Source organism: Acanthaster planci, linkage group LG01, assembly GCF_054643075.1.
Source record: "Acanthaster planci isolate LZ-2023a linkage group LG01, COTS_SCS, whole genome shotgun sequence".
Taxonomy (NCBI): Eukaryota; Metazoa; Echinodermata; class Asteroidea; order Valvatida; family Acanthasteridae; genus Acanthaster; species Acanthaster planci.
The window spans coordinates 2,959,072-2,983,633 of NC_141777.1; the positions used below are offsets into that span (position 1 = coordinate 2,959,072).

The following is a 24,562-nucleotide window of genomic DNA, read 5'->3' on the forward strand; positions in this document are numbered from 1 at the left end:
AAGCCAAAAGAAGTTACTGCAGGTGCTGCAAAGAAGATGACAATTGAACAAGAGACTGTGAAATATGGAAGGGCTGCGTAGCACCGTAATCAGGACATAGACAAGAATACAATACCAAATCAGTGCTGTGAAACGTGTAACAAGAGACCGTATTGTTTATAGGGCGCCACCAACGGCCGCAATATTTCTCGATATTTATTTCGGAAGCACCGCGCACAAAAATTAAAATCCGTGCAGTGTATCTTTTCTCGGATTGGTTGTGGAAAATAGTGAATTCAGTCAAAATTGCTTGTTGCGACATGTTATTGTGTGAAAGAACAGCAAAATTTGCATTGGGTCATCGCCACCGGATCTAGACTGCAGTCTTGTAATCATGTGCAGGTGGGAAACTTAACTGATCAACAGAAATGCTTGTCACGCCCACATTTTAATTCGTTTCAGTGAGCAAGATTAATTTTCAGACAAATGTCGGACTGGAAGCCCGTTTAGGTGTTGCGATCTAAGTATGCACTCGGATGATCGGCAGTTTGCATATATGCTACTTTGGAGCTGTCGTTATCGTAAAAATCTATTCGAAACTTCTGGGAATCGTCAGGTCATTAAAGAGCAAGTTTGAGTGTTAACTATTGCAATCAAAGTTTGACTTAGGACATTTGAACGAAGGATAGTCAGGTTGCTGAGTTTAGTCGACCTTTAGGAAGCAGACCACGGGGCTCAGGGTGCACGGTCCAGGCTGGTTATCAGCAGCCTTTCATGGTTATTAATTAAGAACAGAGGGGACCACTGATTTGAAAATAACTATGCGAAATGGCAGCGGCCATGTTACAATGTACTTTGAAACACTGAAAAGTGAAACTAACGATCGACGTTGATATCTCGAAAACAGTTTGATTAGGGTCATCAAAAACATATATACACATCTATAGCGCGTGAGCAACGGAGGACAGGCAGGTACGTTCGAACTTGCCAAAAGAGGGCGGACTGTAGAGGACTGTAAGAAAAGTGATTAAACACTGAAATTCTGAAGGGGTTCTTCCAACTTAAAAGCATCAAAATCATCGTTTTCGATGCCTCGTTTTCTCACCGTATTGCAGTCACAGGTGAACATTCTAAAACGGTGATCCTTTGATGAGCGCATTTCGAAAATGTACAGGGACTGCAATAATAATATTGTTCAGCCCTAAGTAAGTCGAAAAAAACGAGCGTTTTGAAAAGAAAAGGACGCTTAAATAAGACAGATCTGGACCTGTATAGGCCTATATGGTGTATAGTTAAAAACTTCAAAATGGTGTCAGTGATCTTTGATTGGTCAAGCAGCAGAAATTTGCTGCAAGATGTAAAACAAGAGCCTCGAACAATTCTCAACAGGCTTGAGAAGATCTTGCCCTTTTGTCTCCACGCTCAAAGAAGCATGCCCAAGCTATCGTCCCCAATCGATTATGGGAAGAAAGAAAACCCACTCCGTCCGTATCAAGCTGAGCAAGGGGTCAGCGACGCATTGTTCCCGTAGCGTCCACCGGTTAATTCTTGGCAGGCACAGCCAGGGTTGGTTTGGGGGCTGGGCTCGTGGGAGACAGTCACCGGGGGTGGATGACAAATCGCAGCTTGTCTTCTAACTTCATCTTTGTTGCTTTCAACTGGGCCAGTGGGCGTGAACGTTTCTCGGAAACTGAATAATGTCACTTTGGATACTGTTAAACAAAACATTGAGCCATGAAGCGGCTATTGTTCATTCAAACGCGTCCGTTTCTCTTGAATGCATAAAGCATTTCCTGACATGTAATTTACATGACTTTAAATCCATAGTGTACAGTGATTGATGTTAAAAGTCAAGCAAGTTGTAGCGTTAACTTACTCAGCACTTTGAGGAGATAAAAACTTGACAGAAAACGAATCACTGATAAATATTATTAAATATGTAAAACAGTAGTACTCGGAATTGAGGTCATTTCTCAAACAATAAACACTCATGCAGAAAGAAAAAAAACACCTGTTCAGATGTTTGAAATTTGTTGATTTTTTTCTCTCCCTAATTGTTCAACCGTACGAACCAACATTTTCGTAATATGGCGGAGGGCATCAAGTTGGTAAAAAAAAATCACAAAAAGGGATACATTATCATTCCCGATTAAGACAAAGTAGTATTTCATCAAGAAAAGTTTCTTCCTCTGAACTGGAAATATTGCATGTAATAATAATATTTAAACCCCTAGACAATGGAACAATGCATGGCGCGAAAAGAACGCAAGAAAAGATCACTTACACAATATCAAACTTGAACTGATTATTTTCTTTTAATTTGGACTTAACTGACCAAAGTTATACCAATGCACTGTCTAGTTTCAAGTTAATGTCATTCTCTTTCTGCTCTTCGCAGTTAAACAATTAACCGAGGTTTCTCATGTTGTCTTACAATACAATCACTGCCAAAAGCTCTTTGACCATTTGCGGTTGTTATAGCTCCTAAAATAAGTACATGCATATGCATAAAAAGCTTTCAGATCTACAAGTAGAAACGCCCCCATCACGATCGATGGCGTTATCCACGATCATGGGAAAGTTATCAAAATCTGGGGAAAAGGTTTTGGAGACACGTTTAAATACAAACACATTGATCCATACCTGAATGACCTTGTATTTCGCTTTTCAACCCCTCTCCTTCTATTTGGACTCAATGAAATAACTAAACATTCATTACACAAACTGATAAAAACTATCCCTTTGAGATTTCTTGTTTAATTTTACAGTGCAAAATAAAATAACAACATTCGTGAACGTTACCATAAATAACACATTAAGGACTTTTTAAAGATACGGTGCGCTTCAAGGTTACAACATTTAACATTAGCCAACGTGACTTTTTAAAAGGAAAGGAAAACTGCAAAGAAGCATATTCTGGGACCAAAAAAATGAAACCTTGGAAATATAACCATAATCATCCCAATTTTCTCGACAAAATAACTGTACGAAATGAACATTTCTATACACTTTAACATCTTAACCCTGTATTTTTTCAAACCTCTTCAATAATTTACAAAAGAACAGGCCCATAAAGATACGGAACCCTTTTTTTTACAATCTAACTTATGTTTACATTCTTTACGCGTACAGATTCGACTGAGTTCATCCGTGATTTCAGCTATCCACAAGTGTACCAATTATCTTCAATATTTACAAAAAAAATAGAGAGAAAAAATTATAAATAATCAGAGAAAGAACCGCTCCTGTCAACGCAGTTCTTATTTCAAAAGGTGTTAGTCAGAATCTATTGAGACGTCTACGGAATTGAGCACAACACACACGTTATTAAGAAGCTAAAAACTACTAGTATTATTAAGAGCGGAGTCCTTTTTCCAATATTATAGAATTGGATGGCAGAGCCTTCAGATATGCGATTCATGATTTTTTTTTCTTCAAATGACTGAAACAATTCGAATCAGACAGTCTGGTGCCGAATTCTTGAACAGCCACTGCAAGTGCGGCTGCACCTCCACAGCCTGAACATTTAACGTCCAGTTTTCTGCCGAGTTTCGGAGGTGCCTTTCGAAGGATTTGTGATCAGATTGAGGAAACCGAATGCAGAGGTTGCTCTGGTTTACAGACACTAACCGTGCACCCTTGAACACGCCCCCATGTGACAGCCCGTGCAATTAACGTAAATTTAAAAAATGGTATATACCCTGTACGAAGCGACAATGATGTATCTGAAATTTATACAAATAAATGCATTTACAAAACATACGCTCTCAATATCACGTTGCCTATATTACAATTTAAAGAACCCTGTATTTTGTCCGAATTTGCCCCTGCTTACACCAACAGAGTCAATCTCGAGTGCTGGTTCACAATTTTCTTCAGTTAGGTTCTTTCATTTGGAAGGGCTTAATTGTAATAATGACGAATGTTTATCATTTGGAAATGAAGCACATATAGTTCAAAGTATTTACGCAATCTGACTCTTCAACCATCTTTGGCAGCCACTCAGGACCCTTGTCAATTCCAAGAACAAGAATTATGGCTGGGAAACAAGGGACGGGGAAGATTACTTCAAGATGAAACGTTAAAGCAGGATTAATCGTTCAATTTACATACTTCACTCTTAGTAGGCCTGTGATTTCGGCGATTGTCAGCAAGACATTGTTTTCAAGTCGTATACAAGGTATCCGTCAATAAACAACTCAGTACTTTTAAGAAAATTCTTAAATACTTTCACTTCGGTTTTTTTTTTACCATTTATCAATCCTTAAATGAACGGCGAATCCCAGTCGACCGAAGACCTGTTCCTTGCATTCTTGGCGCCTGAGCTCTACAGTCACTGCGAGTTGAACCCTCAAGAAATTGTGTGACTCGGTAAAGCTGTCAAATTTTGTGGGCCACTTGAATGAAAAATTAGCAGGTTTCTGCGTCTTCGTGTCTCTTGTCCGTGGCCTCAAAATGGGCGCTCTCCTATAAGCTTCGATGATTCCACGTGACGTATGGAACGTCAGCCTCAAACAAAACTGGTACTGGACTTGTAAGAAACTTTGTTGCAGTAATCGCTGTCTACGGGGTGGACTTCAGTGTGTCCTGTTCATTAAATCTAGGCAAATGCCGAACACGTTGGGTAGCTACAGGACCTGGAACTTCCACGAGGGGTCCTTACTTTCTAAACAGTCCGCACTGGCGCCTGGCATAGACCCACCCATGCTAGGATGTGTGGGCGTGAGCTGTGAGGGGGCGGTGCTCATGTGGGGGCTGTTCATCGATGACGTCATCTGGCTCAGAGTACCAGCTGGGAATTGCGGCACGCCCGGGAGGTAGTCCATGGGGTTGCCGAAGTAGGGAGCTGATTGGTAACCCTGGCCGTAGGCACCCTGGTGGGCGTTGGCCATGGAGTACTGGTGCTGCATACAACTGTTATTGGACGAGATGGACTCGCCCATTGGCGGTGGGGGAGGAATGGAGGCAGGGCTCCAGATACTGTTGTTGTTAGGCATGGAGGTGATGGGCAGGGACTTGTACGAGGGGGAGGAGTCACTGCTGGGAGGCGTGTCTCTGGATGGTGACTTCTTCTTGACGGGGCGGGGTTTGGAGGGCGTGCCGTTCTGCTGTTGCTGGGCCTGTTGGCGACACTTCGCCCTCCTGTTTTTAAACCACACCTGCAGAAGAGACAAAAGACGAGATGAAAACTTGAAGGATTGTAACGTATACCAGGCAAGATATGAGACGGAGGGGTACCCCCCTTACCTGTCCAATCCCTATACACACTCTAGACTATTGTTACCGAACACATCCCCCCTAGAAGTCTGTAAAGAATTCCTGAGATTCCGATCAAACAATGACCAACACAAAGGCGGGGGGTTCTATCCGTCCCATATCTTGCTTCTAATGTTGTAACGAGGAAGAACCCCCGGCACAGCGTAAACCACGTGTAGCACTGTGGTTTGTTTGCGTCAACGTACCTCAGAACAATCGATTTTAATTACAGCAGTCCTGTCTGTAAGGGCGTGGTAAGAAATGGTAAGAGAGAACAAAAGCTTTGAATTAATCCCGAGAATTGACACAACCGCGTAGTAAGGTGTAGTTTTTCTCTTCGTTTCTGTCCGATGATTCCTGTTGCATTTTGAAGCGCGCACGTCATGCATGAGGAGTAACGAGACTGCCAAAGCGAATTAATGCCGGATATTGACAGTATCGATTCTCCTCTCCACTTTTGCAAGAAAAGAGGAAATGAAAGTAATGGTGCAGAAATGGACGCCGACTGCGTCCCTTTTTTGGCGGGAACATACAAACGAGTAAACTTAGATGATTTGTTAACATCGCCTGTAAATCAACCGTGGCTATCAACAGAGTTGGATGTTCACCGTTAATTTCATAGAACGATTCTACTTTAACCATGGAGCTGTTATCATGACGGAAATTACTCGATTTACTGGCAGTTCCGTAGTAATTTCGTTGACAATTTAACATTTTAGCTATCAGTTTCCTTACTTTTCCTCCCGACTTTGTGAATTTGGTGCTCTCATTAAAGGAAAGCCATTTCAACGAGAGATTGAGAATACAATTGAACCTGTTCTCAAGGTTTTTAGGGCATTACAAGTTAAATCTTATCACGAACCATATGAAAAATGGAAGCCAATGAAAGCAAAGACAAAGACCTGGAATTTCCCCGTAGTAAGTAGGATGTTGAGTTAATACTGCTGTTATCATCGGTGTTGGGCTGCATAAGTCAAAGTTCACGAATTTGAGCTCGCAAATGAAGGCCAAATAGAGCGAACATAGAACCGGCCATGGTAACCGACCGAACAATGCGACGTAAAGACCTTGGGCAAAACAGATCCATTAAGAAGTGGCTGGCACCCTAAAATAGTGACATTGGCACTTGACTGAGTCTATTTGCCCTATCGATCACACTCTGGACGAGCGTTACGTAACCATCCTGCTAATGGCTGCCTTGTTGACAAAAGAGGGCAAAATTAAACACGAAGTCCAGAAGTCACACCACGGACCACACGCCACATGCAGGTCACCACATTAAGAACAAAATACACCAAATCTCTTCTATTCTAGATCATTTGATAAAACATGTTCACGTTAGTTGACTGAGAATTGCAAGAATGCATGCTGACTGTGAGTTGTTCGATGTCTTTCTTTCAAGCGTACTTTGTTCATGATGCAACAATCAATTATTCACTTGTCAATTCAAGTCCTTCCACTCCATCACGGGGGGGGGGGCGAATAAAAGCTCTGCTCGCATTATGCAACCAACCCATCTCCTCGGCCACTTGAGAAAGGGTTGTTGGCACTTCGCTTGCGCATTTACAACTGGAATTTGAACACCTGAACAAAACAGACACCGCCGCCTCCTAACATTATATAGCGTCGACGCCTAATGTGTGCGGACAAACATTGCAATGGCGACGGCGTGGCGATAGGGGCAACCACGGGATAAAAAAGAGCCAACAAAACGCCTGGTGGAAACTCCTCGGACACGCGGTGGGTTGGGCACTGCGCGCCCCAGAGCCCGGTCGGACTTCGAACATGGGTTGATGACCAGTTTCATTGTTCGGCCGTCTCGTTTACATCAGTAGCTTTTAGTGATGGCCACTTGAGATAAACATATCTGACAGACTAAGAAATGAACCCTGGTCGGTCTTCCTGTTTTCCGTGAATTGCTGCGACAAATGACGAACAGTGGTCCCAAGTTACAATTGTTAAGTGGTCTCTCGATGCTACCTCACCATCGGGTGAAGTAGAACTAAAAGAGATTCTTCTCTTTTCTTCTCATTAGATCTCCGAATGTTTTTTTTACATCTTTACCAAATCAAATACAGCTGTGACTAGGCAAGGGGAAACGATCTACATGTAGGCCTATGCTTATGGTTTTTATATAAGACAGTTGAGAGACTGTTTTGAGGTAGACAGCATTGCAGTGTTGTAACCAATGTAAATGCTCACTTCTGAACCTTTCATTCAACGAAAGTACCAAGGCACATGAAGTAACTGTATTCTTATTCTGAAACTGCCCATAGAGTGCGTTGTCTTTTCCCGAGTTCGGTGAAATGCTCGCCAATGGTCGTGGAGCAAATGTGCTATGTTGCTTGTTGCTGCAAATTAATGTTAATGATGTCACAATCATGTTCACATGTATGTGTTTTTACCAAACGGGATCTTTCCATTATTATTCTAAAAACAATTGATCGATTTTCTCCTCTGCATGTTGGTTGCGAGAACATTGATGCCTCAAGGCCCTGTAACGTCTTCGATTTCGATCTTCATTTGGCAACATCCGCTGAACTGATCACACGAGGAGGGTTAGAAGTACATCGAGTGGAGAGGAAGACTTCATTTCAATGTTTCTTGTTTAATGCAGATAGTGTAAAAAATAAAGGGGGGAATTCTGTAATTGACTAACGACACAGGTGCGCCGCAAAATTCTTCTTGTCTGGTGTCCGTCCCCGGCACGATGAATAAAGCAACAAATGCGTTGAAGACAGGGCTGCATTCTCCCGATGTTGTGCCGTTCTTTGTTCAAGCTGGGTGAAAAAGTGACTTTTGGAGGGTCTTAATGGGTCGTGGGGCCATCAAGGGGAGCCCTCTCATGTGCCAAGTGGGGGCTGTAAGAGGGGGCAAATGTTGAATGAGCTCCCAAGAGCTTCTTGTCAAATTCCTCTTTAGAAAATAAGAACACCTGGCAAAGTCCCCCATGGGTATTCAGATCGCAAGATATACTGGACTTTCATTTTGGGGGGGGGTTCTCGGAGGCAGGCATTTGGGATATCTGCACGATTTGTATACCTTCGTTCGTGGATTATAACCAATTGGATTTTAATCGATCATGACGAAGGCTTTGCGTGCCGGTATAAAAATGACTGAAAAGTGCGGTCATTTGGCAGACAACTTCAACCGTTGCAGAAAGCGCGACCGACTCACCAACAAAACTCGGTGGACGGAATGTGATGTTTCGCCTCTTGCTGATGACCGCAGGACACCCACAAAAAATGCCGACCGTCAAAGACCCGACCGACGTGGACAGGGAAGGGGTGAATGCAGTCATCGCTGGGTAAACACCGGCGGCCAGGAAACGGTACTGCTGCCCAATCATTCTAACCACAGAAAAGGCCTAACCATGAGGAAAGGCACAATAATGCACTCACTTTCTTTGGGGGGTCCACCGTTAAAAAAAAAAGGGTTGCGGAACGAAAAGGTTAAACTGTGCTGAATAAATATGACAGGAGTGGGACTGTAGCTGAGACATTCAGCCAGAAATCTTTCTTGCTCTGCCAAGTGAAGTTTTCAGGTAGATGTATTTAATATCAAAATGCCACTGAAGCCAAGACACCAATTAAACAGTGACACGGGATGGACATGACTCCCCGAAATTACTGCCATGCTGGACGGTGTAGCATTTCGTTGTCGACTGTGGTGAAGTACTCGAATAGGATTACCTTTTTCCTATTATTTTAGAGGGATACAAGTCGAGCCAACGAGGTAAGGAGGCATATTTCAAGGAGCACAGGGGTCAATAAGTACAAACCCCGCGCCCCTTTATAATTGTACCCCAACCCGTTGGCGCACAGGGCTGGTGTACAAGGCCTCCCTTTTCTATTGCAGGGTAGAGCTAATTAGGTCTGTTCGAACTAGTCAAAGCCCATGGGGCCCCCGGGCCAGTCTTGCACCTCCATCATTCAACAATGTGATTGGTGGGTATTGAGCTGCTTCCAAATTTTCCCCGGGCCTTATAGACCTAGCCTCCCCGACACAATTGATAAATATTCTCACATGTTACACGACCGATACTTTTATGTGGTAGGGTGGAAGGGGGTGTTACTGCATCAAAGGTGTACCATTCCATCCTTCCCTCATTCCAAGTCATCACCCCCGCTCTGCCTTCTCTGCCGTCCTGCGTAACGGCTCGAAACCTTTCAGCTTCTTTTTAAATGTACACCTACCCCACAAAACAAAAGTCGGGATTAAAGACGCTGGGATCGATCCGGTCCCTAGCTTCACCCCTGAGGTAGTGCTTTAAGGGTGAAGTAATCCGGAAAAGTAGTTAGGACAGCTGAAAGAACAACCCATAGACATACGCCTGTGTTCCTATACAACGAGCACATGCAATTACAGTATCCTCTCAGTAATCGGAATTTATCAAATATTTAAGTGTACAGTTTTGTCGAAGGGGTAACACCCGACGACTTCAGCTTTTCGCTTTCAATTTCGGTGAATTTCTACCGCAAACAGTTAACTTTGTTGACGAATTGTAGGTGATTTGGATGGTAGTGCTGGGAACTGACTACATGGCAAATCTGCCTTAAAGTCATAGGTGGCCCGCACAAGTGTCAATTTCGATTGTATCCGAGAGCCGAGCAATTGATTTCCGTTCCAGGGCATCAACAACCGCACAGCGAATCAGTCACGGGGAAACGATGACATTTCTCTGGGCGAAGACACGGCACGTCCCCGCCCCTAAACCTGGACAAGTCTGCCGACCTAAAAAAATTAATTACCGCGGCTCTGAAGGGGGCTCGATACCAATTAGGGACCAGAAAGTCTCCGCGACTGCTTAGCTTACGGAGCCCGTAAATCGTGTGAAATCGTTGACACGGAGGATCTGGCGGCAAGAAAATTTGCAGTTGGCATGTCTGTCACGGATACCCTACGGTTTAATTCCTGGAACTCCCTTTTCTTCAACCGTCCGTGGCCTTATCGCAAGAGGGCGGTATAGGACACCCACACAAGTTGAAAATCGAATTATGTGAGATGAACCCTAATTGAAAAAAGTGTGAAATGCGATCAGTTTGGAAGAGACAAGTCTAGCTTCTTACCTGTACTCTTGACTCTGGTAAGTTGATCTTCAGGGCAACCTCCTCCCTCATGAAGATGTCTGGGTAGCGCGTTTTACTGAAGAGCGTCTCAAGGACATCGAGTTGCGCCCGGGTAAAGGTGGTCCTTTCTCGCCTGGTTTTCCTCGGCGGGTCTGCAAAACAACCAGGACAGCGGAAAAGACATAAAGACAAAGTGTTAATGCATGGGTTTTAAGACAAATAATGATCATGGAAAGGGAGATATCGTCAAATTTGGTTGGCACTGCACCATTGAGTCAGACTCCGTTTCTTACGTCAGATCGTGCTGATGAACCTAAGACAAATCTCTGCAAACAATTTATGCAAAGAAAACAATTGTATAAGTCTTCCATAAAACAATTTTCATTTTTCCATTTCTGAATTAATCTTTACCTTGTCCTGGGGTACAAACTGATACTGTCCTCGATCAGTAGCAAGAAACTGTATCAGATATAACTGATTACGCAGAAATGGGTTTGCATGCAGCACGTCACACCTCCCCCAGTGACCCCCAACAAGATAATCCTTTATACTTTTAATGGAAGGGGTGATCAAAATGGTTGATCAAAACAGGAGAAATGTGACACCTCCCTACCCAGAGAACAGACATGACACCTGAACAGATACGAAAATTTAATTAACGGACATTCGAACTCGAGGGTGGCTTTTGTTGACATTGACGGGACCCCTGAATTGCTAATGACTGAAAGAGTTAGAGCAAATACTTGGCAAAGAAAAGAAGAAAAAAACAATTAAATGTGGAAAACTAAGAGTCGAGGGAACTATTTTTCGTGTGTTCGTGTTATCAGGAAGAGAGCAACGCAGACAAGGTAGTGCGAGAGGCAATAACAACAGCAACCGGAAATGGATACGAAGATGGCGCCATGTCAAAAAACAAAATGTAACCCTGAGCGGAGTTATTCTGTGGACAAAATGACAGCAAGGGGGTTAGGAAGTTCAGGACGCTTCCCGGCAAGCCTGGCAGGCCGAACGGAGTCGTGTTTTGACGGTAGACGGTAACAGGAAAGCTACGGTATCGGATTTCACACCGTGAGTGCATACGGGAACACAGTTCAACCGGCACCCGTCTTGTCTTGCACGGGGTCCCCAACTGGACAAAGGGCTGTGCCGCTTTTGGCGGTCCCTTGGTCCTCAAGTTGGCTCCCAAGTTGGCCCCATCACCGGCCCGCAGTGGACCTTCCTGACCAGCGGCTGTGACGTTTTCGGCCCCTATGCAATCAATTCTGACCCGGAATGGCCATAAAATATGGCCGTGGGTAAAGTCTCTGGTTACAGTTCGCTTACGGTAAAACAAATGATGCCTGAATGCCGATTACTAAGCGTCAACAACTTCTGATGAGTCGATGTCAACTTGCCAGGAGATCACACATTTTTCTTCCACTCTAATGAAGGCTTGTTAGCAAAGACTGACTCACGTTCAGATCCGGTTAAACATTTAGCACGTGGAAGCGGAATCCTTACTTTATGCTCAGAGTATGTTTTTCTGAGAAAGATATTTGTAAGTTCACACCTTTCAAAGTTTAAAGAAAGAAGAAATCGGTTGAATGTGGTAGCTACAGGCTTAAATGTAATGATACAAGTTTACACTGCGAAAAATATTTTTTCCTGTTTCATTTTCATTACAATCATCGAACTTGGTATAACTTGTTGTCAGCACTCAATCCTTCAATTCAGTCTTTATAGGTGTCTACATGAGGATTCAGATGTGAAAGTGTAGACAACAAAAGAAAAGACGCAACGCATGTACATAAAAACGCTAATTATTATGACAAAGGAATAAGTGAATCCAACACATTCTCCAGAGAGAGCGACGGAGTTTGTTCCTCCATGGTTCAACGTACCTTGCCGAACGGGGTTAACGAGCATTACTGTCGGTACAGGGCACATGCTAGACTCCGCAAGATACTGGCTGTGCTGTGGGAACATTTTCAAGTGTCAACGTCAACGTAACTTGCTTCGGTGAAGGCTTCTACCAAGATGCAAAGTACAAAAGCTTCTTGGGACGCTTTTTGACCGCCGGCGCCCATGTACAGGGATCCCTGGAACTATTATGACCATGCGTGATGTGACTATAAATCACGACCCAGCGAAGTCCCAATAAAAAAACGAACACCTGACACAGAACAGTACTAATGAAGAAATCGGCTGTTTATTAATTGGAGCCTTTCAAACATGGGTGAATAATGGACGTGTGGTTCGCGGCTCTCCTCAAAGGCCTTTATAACTATAAGCGGCCCTGCCTTGTCGGTTCGGGAACAATCACTCTGCACTGGCGTATCATCGGACGGTGGTAATGGGGGCGAGTTACCAGCGCCACTGTTTTGTTTAGACATTGCCCGGAAAAGGCACCGCTCGCCCTGGTGTTTAGATGTTCACACCTCTCGAAAAAGTATACCAGCCGGCTGTCGGGTTTATAAGGTGTCGGGACAGGGGAGATTCTAGCGAAATTCGGCAGGGTCTGTAGTCTTCTATGAACAGGCGCAGGGCAATGACTCCAAATCTAGCCCAGGACTGTTTACGGTGTACCGTCGGTAAACAAGCGCAAATTAGTCGAAATGAGGAGCAAGGCACCATCAAACAACCGGTGAGGAGGATGTGAAAATGGACATACAGATCACAGAATGAAAAGGTGTGAAACTGGCCAGTTTAAGTCAACGAAAAATTACCGCAAACACTGCAGAGAAAATATGAATAGATGAGGAGAACACACGATCTATCCAAATTTATAAGTTAACAAGAACATAATAATTCTAAGAGATATACAACTGAGGAAATTTTAGTTCATGTATGCATTTGAAATAAACGAACAAACGACTTATCTTCCGTATTTTCAGCAATACGTTCTTACATTTTGGGGATGCGGTTATTTGAAAAGCACCACATTATCTATCAGGGTAACTTCGGCAGCCTTTTCTCCTATTTCATTGTTGAATATCCAACCCCCCCCAGAAAAATATTGATAAACAAAAGGAAAAAAGTGAAAATATGGCACCAAATCTACAAACTAGCAACTCCAAAAATGTTATGTACTTCTGTGATTGCAAATGTTGGTTTAGTTTGGCGACAAACTAAACCAACATTTGTCACATTTTCAGTGGGTTTTTAAAAGTGTATTTAGGCCTAATGGTAAACAAGTCATTGGAACATTTACAACATTTGTGACTTTGAAAGAGTATTTTTTCTAGGAATTGACCTTTAAGGAATCAGTTTACGAAAAATATAATCGATCCTGCGATCGGCTTTTACCGAAGTTGGAAATATAAATAATTTCCACCTTCCATGCTTGCATCAAGCTTAACCAATGAGGTAAGCTAACGCAAGAAACAAAAACGCAGAAACCGTGTGTGGCTTTATCTTGTAATTTTTGAAAAGTTTGATATGCGGGTGTGGCTTATTGAATATTAGAGTGTTTATAAACTGATGTTCAAGGAAACTTATGGAGGACGTTTTGTTTTCATAAAACACTGGCGCTCTTTGTGAATGACACCATCCCATGCCGTCTTACGTGTCATGGTTTCCTTGTCTCGGCGACAGCTTCGCCGGTTCCCGCGCTACGGTCCATAATGAGCAGGAATGAAGGTTAATAAGTAATAGGCAAATGAGCGAGCGGGCTGGTTCTTGTTGATCGAAAGGATTTGCGCGAGATAACCATCGAAAACTAAAGCAAAGGATTTATCGCGTAATATCAATTATTATTGCAACATAGTTCCGCCAATGAACAATGGTCTCTCATTTTGTTTGTTAATGGTTATTGACGAGGAAAGCGATGAGCTCAACAAAATAAAAAGTATACATTCATGGTCCTGACGATTGTGTTCTGATCACCTAAGTCATACAGTTGAGTACCAGTTAAGTTCCTGTCCCAATACAAGACACCGGCGAAGAAAACAAGATTATTAATTCATGTAGGGTCAGGTATTTTCCAAATCTCAGTTTAATCCGACTTAAAGCAAGTTCATCCTCGGCTTAGCCACTCAGCCCTGCTCGAAATCGAATACAGTAATCTCAACACAGACCAGTGACACCACAGACGTGACATGCCTAGAATAAGGAACCTGTATATTTCCTATATAAGCAATTGGCAAACCCGATGTCCCCACATCTTTCTGTTATTTTTGTCTTTGATGGGTTCAACAATGAGGCTTTGTTTGACTCATATCTCAGCGATGTTCTGCTTCGTCACTGTTCACAGATGGAGGATTCTTTCAAGTGTCCAATTTTGTGGGCGAAGGAAGCCTGGAATTCTGGAGCCCACCACAGAACATCGATTGGGGCCAAAAAATTCAATATGTTACCGATGACTGTTGACCAACTGCTCTCAAAGGCTTGACCCAGACCACAGTGGGGATTAAAACTTACCCCTCGACGGATTTCCAAAGCCCCCAAAAGAAACCAGAGAAAAATCGATGAGAGCGAAACTATCCCGGGCTATTTCTTCTCCCCGAACTGAATGGTTCCCTTTTAAGGGGCCCGGTCCCCACCGAACAACAATGAGCGTACACTCCATCAATCAGGCAAGGGAGAATTCGGCCATCCATCCGGCCAGCTCCTCTGCGATCGATACGCTAAGTCGCCTTTAGTCCCTTCCCCGATGTCGAAACAGCCCGGGCTCGGATCGCAAATTATCTCTGAACAACGCACGGGCCTCTTCAGGAACACTCATTAATTTTTCATGAATGTCTGCACGGTGGATGAAGGAGTTGTTTTGCAAAAGGAGTCCGGAGAAAACTTCCATTGGTAAAGGGAAAAAAATCTAAACGAAGGAATACTGTGCTTTGTTCAGGTTTCGATATCGGTTCAGTTCCCAATTAAATGCGTCGAATGTGTCAAATGAATACATTAAATACTGTCATTAAAAAGCGCCGAATGTGTGTTGTGTTCCAAATCACTACCAACTCAGACCGCGGGAATAAATGTCTAGATTCGATGACCAACACGAAGAGAAGGGGGTATACATCTATGACGCGCGCTCCAAACATCCTAAAATGGAAGTGTTCTTTGGAAGATTATGGACAAATAAAAACAAACAAAATCAACATTTGATCGAACGGAACAAAACTATCTGACATCTGTAATCATGACCTAAACGGATCAACCGTTACCACATAAACGTCTTATCCACTGCAATAATACACAATATTGACACCTAGAAAGATTACAATTTAGCCACACAGATTATGGGCTTAAAAACAGCGATGGGAAATCTTAATGCACTGGCGATAGACGAAAAAAATCAACTTACTGTGGTAGTTCATGGCCGGGTGGAGCGAATCCACGTTGTGAGCTGCCAAACTGATCCCGTTGACGGAGAATGGGGGGCCCTTCATGTTAGGCGGTCCGGGTACTGGAGGTATAGTGTAAGCCATACCGCTCATGCTGCGAATCGGAAAAGCCGTGTCGAAACCGTGTCGCTCTACCGCGGTCAGAGCACTGCAAAAAGAGCCGATCAAAACAAGAACAGAAAGGGGGTGATTCGCAGGACTTCGTCTTTTGTTTTCGCTGTTGATTCGCTGCCACAAGATTCTATGCAAAGTTGATGACAATATCTGCCCTAAGCCCAGTACATGACACTCGGGTTCTACACCAGCCCGAAGGGGGATCTAAGCCCTCTGTATGGTCCAAGTAAAGTGATCATCTAAAAGTAGCTTCAACATTTTGTTCGCGATCGCCTTTAACGCGGTCCCGTACGTAGGTGCGTGTGGGTGCGTGGGCAATGAGATAGCCGGGCCGTGCGCTGACTGGACCATACTTAGAGTCGCGCGCAGTCACGTGGGTGCCCGGCATCCAATCGGCTTAGGCTCATCCTCCTATTGTTACCGGCCCCCCTGCATGTCACTCTTTCAAAATAATACAAATTGAGCTTGGCCGTTGTACTCCCGGCCCTCCATCCTTATCCTCTAGCTATCCCTCGTCTTTTTTTTTCCTGGAGTGGCCGGACAACCGTTATCCCATGATCGCGGAATCAACGAGGCTTCCTAATCATATATTCTTCATCCCTGCCCCCACTGACAAAAGACACCGCATTCACTGCGGGATAATGGTGGGGCATTAGGACATGACCGGAGAGGGCTGTTTAACAAGCTGTACAGGTCCTATGTTAGAATAGACCCGTCCATCAGCCTTAACATCCTCGGCGAATGATGGCCCTCTTTCCCAACACCCCCCCCCACGCTAACCCTCTATGGTCTCCATACACCATGCTGAGTAATCGCTGACCAGTCTTGGACTTGTTCAGTTACACTCTGCTTTTTTCCTTGTCATTTACACTGAAATGGTTCAAAAGCTGTCTTGAGTCCATCGAAACTTCGTGATTCCGTTTAGCAAGGGAATGTGATCAGATTCAAGTTTGGCCGTACGCCCTCATCTTCAATCGTGCGCCCTCAAGCGCCTCAGTAAAAAAAAATCCATTATTCTAGTGTATTGAAATTTCTTTTTTGTGTTTTTTTTTTTTACACTGATCCCGATGAACACAAATCATGGCACACCGTCTCAGAAAATGGTATGATACATACATTTTAACCATCTCAACAGCAATGATTTACCACAAAAAATGCATTGAGGTTTAGGTGAGGAATAAAGTTGACTTCATTTATCCTAAGTCTGTTCAAGCAATGAACCAAACCTCATGCTTGTGAAATTCTCCAAAGCGCAACTATAAGCGCTAACAGTATATTTTTATATTCAACTGCAATCACGCAAGTATCGATTGGCTAAAAGATTCAAACAGTGCAAGTCTTCTCATTTAAATCGAATGGGGGACAACTCCGAGCATAATGTGGTACCAGCTCATATTGCAGTGTTGTACAACTACAACATGTTTTCCCTTCTCACGGCCTCGTAAAATTAATGGTTAACTGAGCGAACCATTTAATAATTGGTGATATCTTTCTCAGGGTGAAGTCAAATGGAATTTGGGTGGAGTACCTGGCCAAGAATCAACACTTGACGGGGTGAAAGCAAACAACAGTGGGTCGGGTCCCAGGCAGTGTCGTCCTGGTGGCTGATGGGTTCTGACGATAGCGGGATTATGTAACGAGCTTGACAACCAGAAATCGATAAGAGACCACAGGAACCAAATATAGTATATGGAAAGGGGAACTACGGCTGAGTACTTCAATTTCCATCGTATTATCCGCATGAGAAGGACCAGAAAAAGCATAGAACCCTATGGGGGAAAATGAAACTGCATATGATACATTTTAGTCAATCCCTTGTAAACTCCAACTACACGTTACAAAATAAGACATGGACAACACAGAAGAAATCATGGAGGAATAATTCTGAAACTGTGTGTCCTTTATAACAGAAAAATCTACTTCTGAAACTATGCCCTCAATGTGATGATTAATAGCCCTTGCAACGTTGCCACAGTGGACAGATGTAGCCATTTAAAATTAAACACCTTTACTTGGTGTTAAGAAAGCGTTACTACCCTGTAAACGTGTTTTTGTGTCTTGCTATTAACACGTAAACGTGTCTTTGCGTCTATTTCATTAACACACCAACACGTCTTTGTTTAGAAAATAAACGTATCAACGTGTTGAGTATTGGATTGTTAACACGACGCGTTCATTAAGTGTTATAAGGAAGGTGTTAAAACATCAACACTTGTTTTTACAGTGTAGAATAATTGTACTTGCCAATGAACTCGATTAATATTGACTCAATAATGCCTGGCGATTTAGGTGAGTCGAAGAGCCATTTTTTAAATGACTTTAGAGTCAGGCTGCATGAGTGCCAATCTCAGTAGACAACATACCAACTTAACTAAGGCGGAATTCCTTCGGGGCATCGATGTTGTCCCTTAACAAGTACACCCGCGGAAAAAGCAATCGGTCCAAACCACGGACCCTCCCCCGCGCAGAAAGCCTCCGTGACCAGACATGGAGATGGTAGTCACGCGACTACAGGAAGAAGAACCAACGAACATCATCATCGCCTGTAGGTAAGACACTAACAAAGGACCTCGCTCTGTTGGAGACTTGTCTGACAAACCACAAAATCTCCCCCTCCCAAAGTTTTTGGGCCTTTTTTGTTTCGTGGTTGTTTTCCTCTTTCTTATTTCCGTCTGGTCAAGGCTGTGAGAAGACGTCGTTATTATCTTGCTAACAATGGAAAGGATGTAGCTAGAGTGGTAACACTTTGATGGAGGGAGTAAAACGATGGGGGAACTATGATTAATGATGGTGCAGCGGGTCGGACCATAAATGCAAAACGAACCGGAAATAGGTGAGAATTTGCCAGTACTGGAACATTGTGTTGAGAGCAGAAACTAACTAGGGTAAGATTTGAGCCTGTCATCTCCGCAAAACCACGACCAGACCAGATCTCCAAAGGCCCAGTATTCATCGCATCTCTAGCCAATATCTTTGCCCAACTTAAGACTCATTTAGAACCGGAACATAGTTTTGATTGATCAGATTAACCACAAAAAATAATTTCTTGTCTGATTATCTTGACAACGACTTGAATGATTTTAGGACCATCTATAAATGTTACTTATACTTACCATGTTTCATAAAAGACTAAGCTTTCATTGGATGAAAAAAATAGCGCGCTTCAGTAGTATGCTTAATCAGTGACGAATGTTTTCGTCTGGGTCCCCGTAACCCCCACCACAATGCGCAGGGATAACAAACAAATAAGCAGCGGGAAAAAAACGTCGACTGTCTGGGGTACCGCGGCCCCACAACAATCAGCCCTGCCCGTTCCCATCTCGAGACATTCCGTGTACTTTTGCCGGGTAATTCGATTTACACGACGGCTCTTACTCGCTTCGGAGAGGCCCGAGAAGGCTTATTGGCAGAGTCGTCCGCCAAAAGTCCGCATGTTGTTCCGCCTGATTGAAAAGCCTCCGGGCATCGGTCCAGGGGAATCTCTCTAACGTTTGTCACCGAAAAAGATAGGTCGGATTTTTCTAACATGAGAGGTCGATAGATAGTTCAAATAATTTGAAAACAAACGTGTCTCCTTTATATTTTGAGCTTTGTAAATTCCAAAAACATTCATTAGCAAAGGCTGATCGGGTGTGTCTTTTGCTAGACTCTTTCGTGAACAACAAAAGGTTATCCTTCTCTTTCTCGTGAAGATATTCGAACAGTTTCATCAGGGACAATTTCGATCTTCCTTAAACCTTTTCAGGAAATAAGTTCCGTACAAGACACAACTAATGTCTTTTAGTCAATCAACGAAGCAAGGCATCAGACAATTCCAGGATTGGAATATGTTCATTTTTTAAAAGAATGACGGACTGCTCTGGCTGACGCCCCGTTTGAATCACGATCATCGTTGCCTTTACCAATAAGCCCGGATTTTGTTCTAGTGTTATGGCCTGAAAGTCTAACATTCCACACGAGTTCATCACTGAATCCACGCAAGTGACCTGTTAACCAAGACTGGTCCATCGCCATGGTCTGACCCTTTGACAACATTATGTCCGACTTGGGTTTTCTCTTCCGCCTAATTTGGCCTACGAGAGCACCCTGTGTGGGTCACAAATAAAGGGCTGTGGATGTACCCTCAGCGGTCGCCTGGAGATAAAAGAGGAACATCCAGTTATCCACGACCAGTCTCGCTCTGATCGCAAATTGCGAAAATCCATTTTGACAACAGTCAGTTTTGGAAGGTTGGTGAAGGGAACCAGTTGATTCATTTTCAGATTTATTTTTAGCCTTATTGAAACAAACTATTCGACTCGTGAGAACTAGGTACACGTAGCAAGATTAAGCACCTCTATGTAACAACTATCGTCTAGGTGAAAACGAAGGTCAACACGAAGATTTCAAATATTAATTTGAGAGTGAGGCTAATGCATCATGAAATGAGAAGGAAATCAGAAAGAGACTTGAAATATAAAATTCCAGCTTGTGGACCCATAATGTCAAATTACCAGCGAGATATTCCAAGATTGAGGCGATGCGAAACCGACACATCACCTTTCTCCCTCCAACGTTAGGGCTGTCATGGCGAGCAGGAAAAAACATCATCCAATTGTTCTACTACATACCATTCCAAAATTTGCATGACGGTGAATGGCTGTAGATGGATCGATAGCATTTCAAAGCACCGGCATGCTAGAATTGGTTTGACTGCTTCCACGAAGAGAGCCTTTTTCCGTTACGCTGTATCAATCAAAGAAGAGTGTGATTTCGACAGCTCTACGCGCGGGGGCAGTAATTAACTCACCCCCGTCACTTTTCTCCTTCTCCCTCTTCCGCCAAGCGAAATCCGACCCTACTTCAGAGTCCCCCAAATTGTATACTTGACATAATTAATATCCATTTGGGGGGAGGCCCGGCGCAGGGGGTTCTTGTACATTTTCCAATAGTCTTGGGTCGATATGATTTGTCTCGGCCATTAGAGGTTATTACATTGTTTCCTGATTGCCGCGGGCCGTGCGCGCGGCGGTCCAATCCTCCTTGGTCGTGAGTGCTCACCTCGCCAGCCGCTGCGGTCCACACAGGAACAAACCGCGGTCACGTAGCGGTACCCGCAGTTACACAAAGATCTCGCTAATGCACTCTTGACTTCTACCTCGAGAATAAAACACAGACTGTATTCTAAATATTGATAGCAAAAGACACCTACGGAAGAAAGCTCAGACAAGATGTTTACCCTGCTTTTTTTTTTTACCTCTTATTGATGAATATCAGGCAAATTTTCCAATCTCCTTCGATTTTCTTCGAAGTATGTGACGTAAAACAAAAACCACGAGACTGTTAAGTCTTTCCATGTACCACTTAATAAGAGTAGTAGACTCACTAAGATGGAACCAATATAATTGTCACAATAATTTGACATGATTTGTTATGCAAAAAATCACACATGAGGAACGGCTAAAGGACTGCAGTCGGTCGAGCTAAAAGTGACCAGACGGAGTACTCCGGAGGAAAATTAGAGAGATAAAATTAACTTTGTGACACTTTTCCGGGCACTCAAGAGGAAAATATGGCTTAAAAGTACTTTGGCCGACGTCGAAGCGAGCAGCGAGACACAATTCAGCCAGGGCCAGCGCCGCGCTGTACAGCCCTGTGGCGCTGACAACCTGACCCCCGAGTCACGTCGGTATTAGTTTAGTCTACAGATCCCCCTTCACTTTGTAAATTTATCCCTTCTCCAAATTGGTGGATCTAATGTATTAAAATGTATGCTCGATTAATTGGGAAATATAATTACTGTTACTCAATCGACGTGCGCTGCTTGTCGAGTTATCGGCGCGATTAATGTGTCCCAAGTTGTCATTTTCACACCAGCACGGCGCACTTGCAGTGCAGCAGAGGCAGAATTATCCCCTCTCGGCCAACTCACTAAGTTTCACATTACCGGTTATTTATCGCGAGTTTTCTTAGTTCCGACTGCATCGTTCGTAAATTTGAAACACAATTGAACTGCTCATTTGTAAGCAACATTTATTATATTTTTTTTATCCGTATTACTTTACATGAACACTTTCATTTATGTCGCAAAAAAAACACAGTAATGCGCATTCAGAACCTTAAAATGAACACTTTCAAAAACTCTCCATTTTGTGCCGAACGAGATAAAAAAAGTTAAGAAAACCCTATAAGCAGTTGATAATTATAGGCAATTGGTTGGAAGTAAATTCGTATTCAGAAACACACTTCAAAAGTATGGACCCTAATGAACTAACTACCCAATATACAGTCTCTATTGTTCTTCCAAATTATATAAAGATGAACAGAAATACAGAGCACAAAGTGACGTCATATTTTTAATTTCTTTCGCCAACCCACCTCCTCCCCAAATCTGGAAGGAAAACATTCGGCGGAGATCAAAGCACGTGTTGGGGGCGCTAATCATAACACTGCTAATTAGAATGACAACCGTCTCAATAATGCCCACACAGTTATAACAGCACAACCTGTGCCTCGGCCCAGTACAAGCGTTCACGACTCCGCATGCCACATGGCACTGTTCGCTTCATGCCATATCTCCGGGCGCATTGAAATTAAAGATCAAAATCTACCATGGGAAAGAAGCATTTTTAGACCTGAAAAAAAACCAATGTTGCAACTTGTACACTTCTTTTAGAGGCAACCAAAGTTTTTAATCCGTTTTGGCGTACTCTTTACATGTTAAATTCTTTCAAGACTTGCGATTTTTCTTATAATTTTTCACAATTAAGAGTGGTTTAAACATACACGTGTATGACTCGTGTTGTTCTCATAGGCAAAAAATCATTATACTTAATATTTTAAAAGCCCCGCATGGTATTACGTGCTTGATCGGAGAAACCAAAAAGCAAAAGGCGAGGCGCTAAGCCATCAATTAATTGCAAATAATTTATAAGTAATCTTAATCTAATAAATAACAATTAAATTGTTGTCTATTGTCCAATTTTTTGGAATACGTTTGAAATATCTTTGTGAAAGTGCGAAAGAAAAGACGACTGGATTGTATTCACAATTTGCACATCTAGTAAGCACAGTAAAACAATATTAGCCCTAATGTCGTCAACGTAGCCTAGTATGGGTCCGTGATACGGGCAACCTATTCGCCGTGTTGAAGAATCATTCACTTCAAGTCACACGAAGAGTTTTCCATTTTTTACTACAATTCTGTAGCCATTAATTCGAATTCCTTCAGTACTGAATTCCCACCTTCATCCATAGATTGGAGCAAGTCGCACTACTTGCCGACGGCATTTGTGCGCCCGAGTAAGCGTGAAATGCTTTGTGAGCGTGCATGACATCGACAACAGAAGGCTTGTCAAACTGTGAAATTGACGAAAGTTTGGCGAGGGGGACTCTTGAAAGCCACATCATCTGTTTTTGTCTTTCTGATTTCAAACCAGAGGCGCTGACCAGCGCTTTGTTTGATTGTGGTAAAAAGTGATAACAATGGTATAAAGAGACTTTCCTCAAAAACACAAAGCGATTCTCACAGGTAGAACTTTTTTAAAGTGGGGAATGCGTCATCAGTAGATGTGGATGACCCCATGACCCCGATAAAAAAAACGTAGAAAATTTGGACCAGCGGTAAACGGGCTGGCTGTCTTCTAATACCAATCACCCCATCCATCTTGTCCAGGAACACGCTAACAATGCCCCCACCCTGAACAAAACCACGCCGGTGTTTCGGGTCCACTTCTCTCTCTGTCTGTCTCTCTTTCATTTGTAACCGCGCGGAGGTTAAAGTTAGCACGGAGGTGGCGCTCCAGTCACCCGCTCCCCGCAGCGCTGTTTTTGTCGGCGTGTTACCTTTTACGGGCCGGTCTCATTTTGCTACCCTCAGCAGAACCACTCCAGGTGTACGTGCCCGCTGGGCACGAACTTGCTGAGCACAAAGGGGCGGCTGGCAATGCTGACATTCCTACCAACAATACAAAATGACGGAAACGCGCCAACAAAAGGCCAGAATTGTTATTGGAATTATTGATCATATCTTTACTGAGCTGTGAAGTTGTTTCTTTTCTCCTGCCTACCGAATGCCGGCTTGTTGGCGGGGTTAGCTTAGTTGGTACTCTGTGCCATGAAATTCACGAGCAAGGCAGCCGTTATATTTTTTATTAATTTTGATTAATTTGATTATCGGCTGACGCAGACTTTTGAATCTTGAAGCACGATGCAGTTATGAAAAACACACGGGAACTCGGATTTTTACATGAACAAACAAGTTCTCCAAATGTTACTTTCCCCGAGTTTTCCCTCGCCCTTTGCCTCTTATGCACGGTGGCTGTTTGCCGTCTGTGTTTTGCTAAGTTTTTAAAAGGATTTTCCCAGCCAGCCCCGGCTGACTGGAAGGGTTGGCAGCGGTAGTTTTTCTCCTTGTATCCACCGTAGCATCTCACGAGTTCATTAGGATCTCTGCCGAGCCCAAGCATTAATGAAGCGTCTCCTTAAGGGGACCATGCACGCCGGAGCCCGGGGGCACATCGGAACGAATCAGTCAGTCTGGTGCGGTACACGAGAAGACAGAAAAAAAATCTCCGCCAAAGATCTCTTCACTAACAAGGATTGCTTCCCCTTCCTCTCTCTTTTTTTTTGGCTAGGGGGTGTAATTGTAATTATTGCTTACCACTGGGCATTGCGTGCCGAGAGATCGGCACGGAACTGGCGTGCGCGCTCCGCCAAGGCGTGAGGGGCATGCGGCCCGCCGACTGCACTCCGATGTTGGGACAAATTAATCAAACAGTGCCGAGATGGCGTTCCCGGATCGGGGTGCCTTTTCCCCGATGTCTGATAACTTCTTGGCGGGAT

At 43.5% G+C, this 24,562-nt stretch overlaps 1 protein-coding gene across 1 annotated transcript in view; it reads right to left on the reverse strand.

Moving 5' to 3' along the window:
• Positions 1-2,275: 2,275 nt before the first annotated feature.
• The window catches only part of LOC110974187 (homeobox protein OTX2-like), a 28,919-nt gene continuing 6,632 nt past the window's right edge, over positions 2,276-24,562 (reverse strand). The window contains exons 3-5 of the mRNA XM_022225638.2: positions 15,586-15,773; positions 10,305-10,456; positions 2,276-5,138 (exon numbers count right to left, since the gene is read on the reverse strand). Coding sequence (XP_022081330.1) covers positions 4,608-5,138; positions 10,305-10,456; positions 15,586-15,773 — 871 coding nt within the window. The 3' untranslated portion in view covers positions 2,276-4,607. The remainder of the gene's footprint in view (positions 5,139-10,304; positions 10,457-15,585; positions 15,774-24,562) is intronic.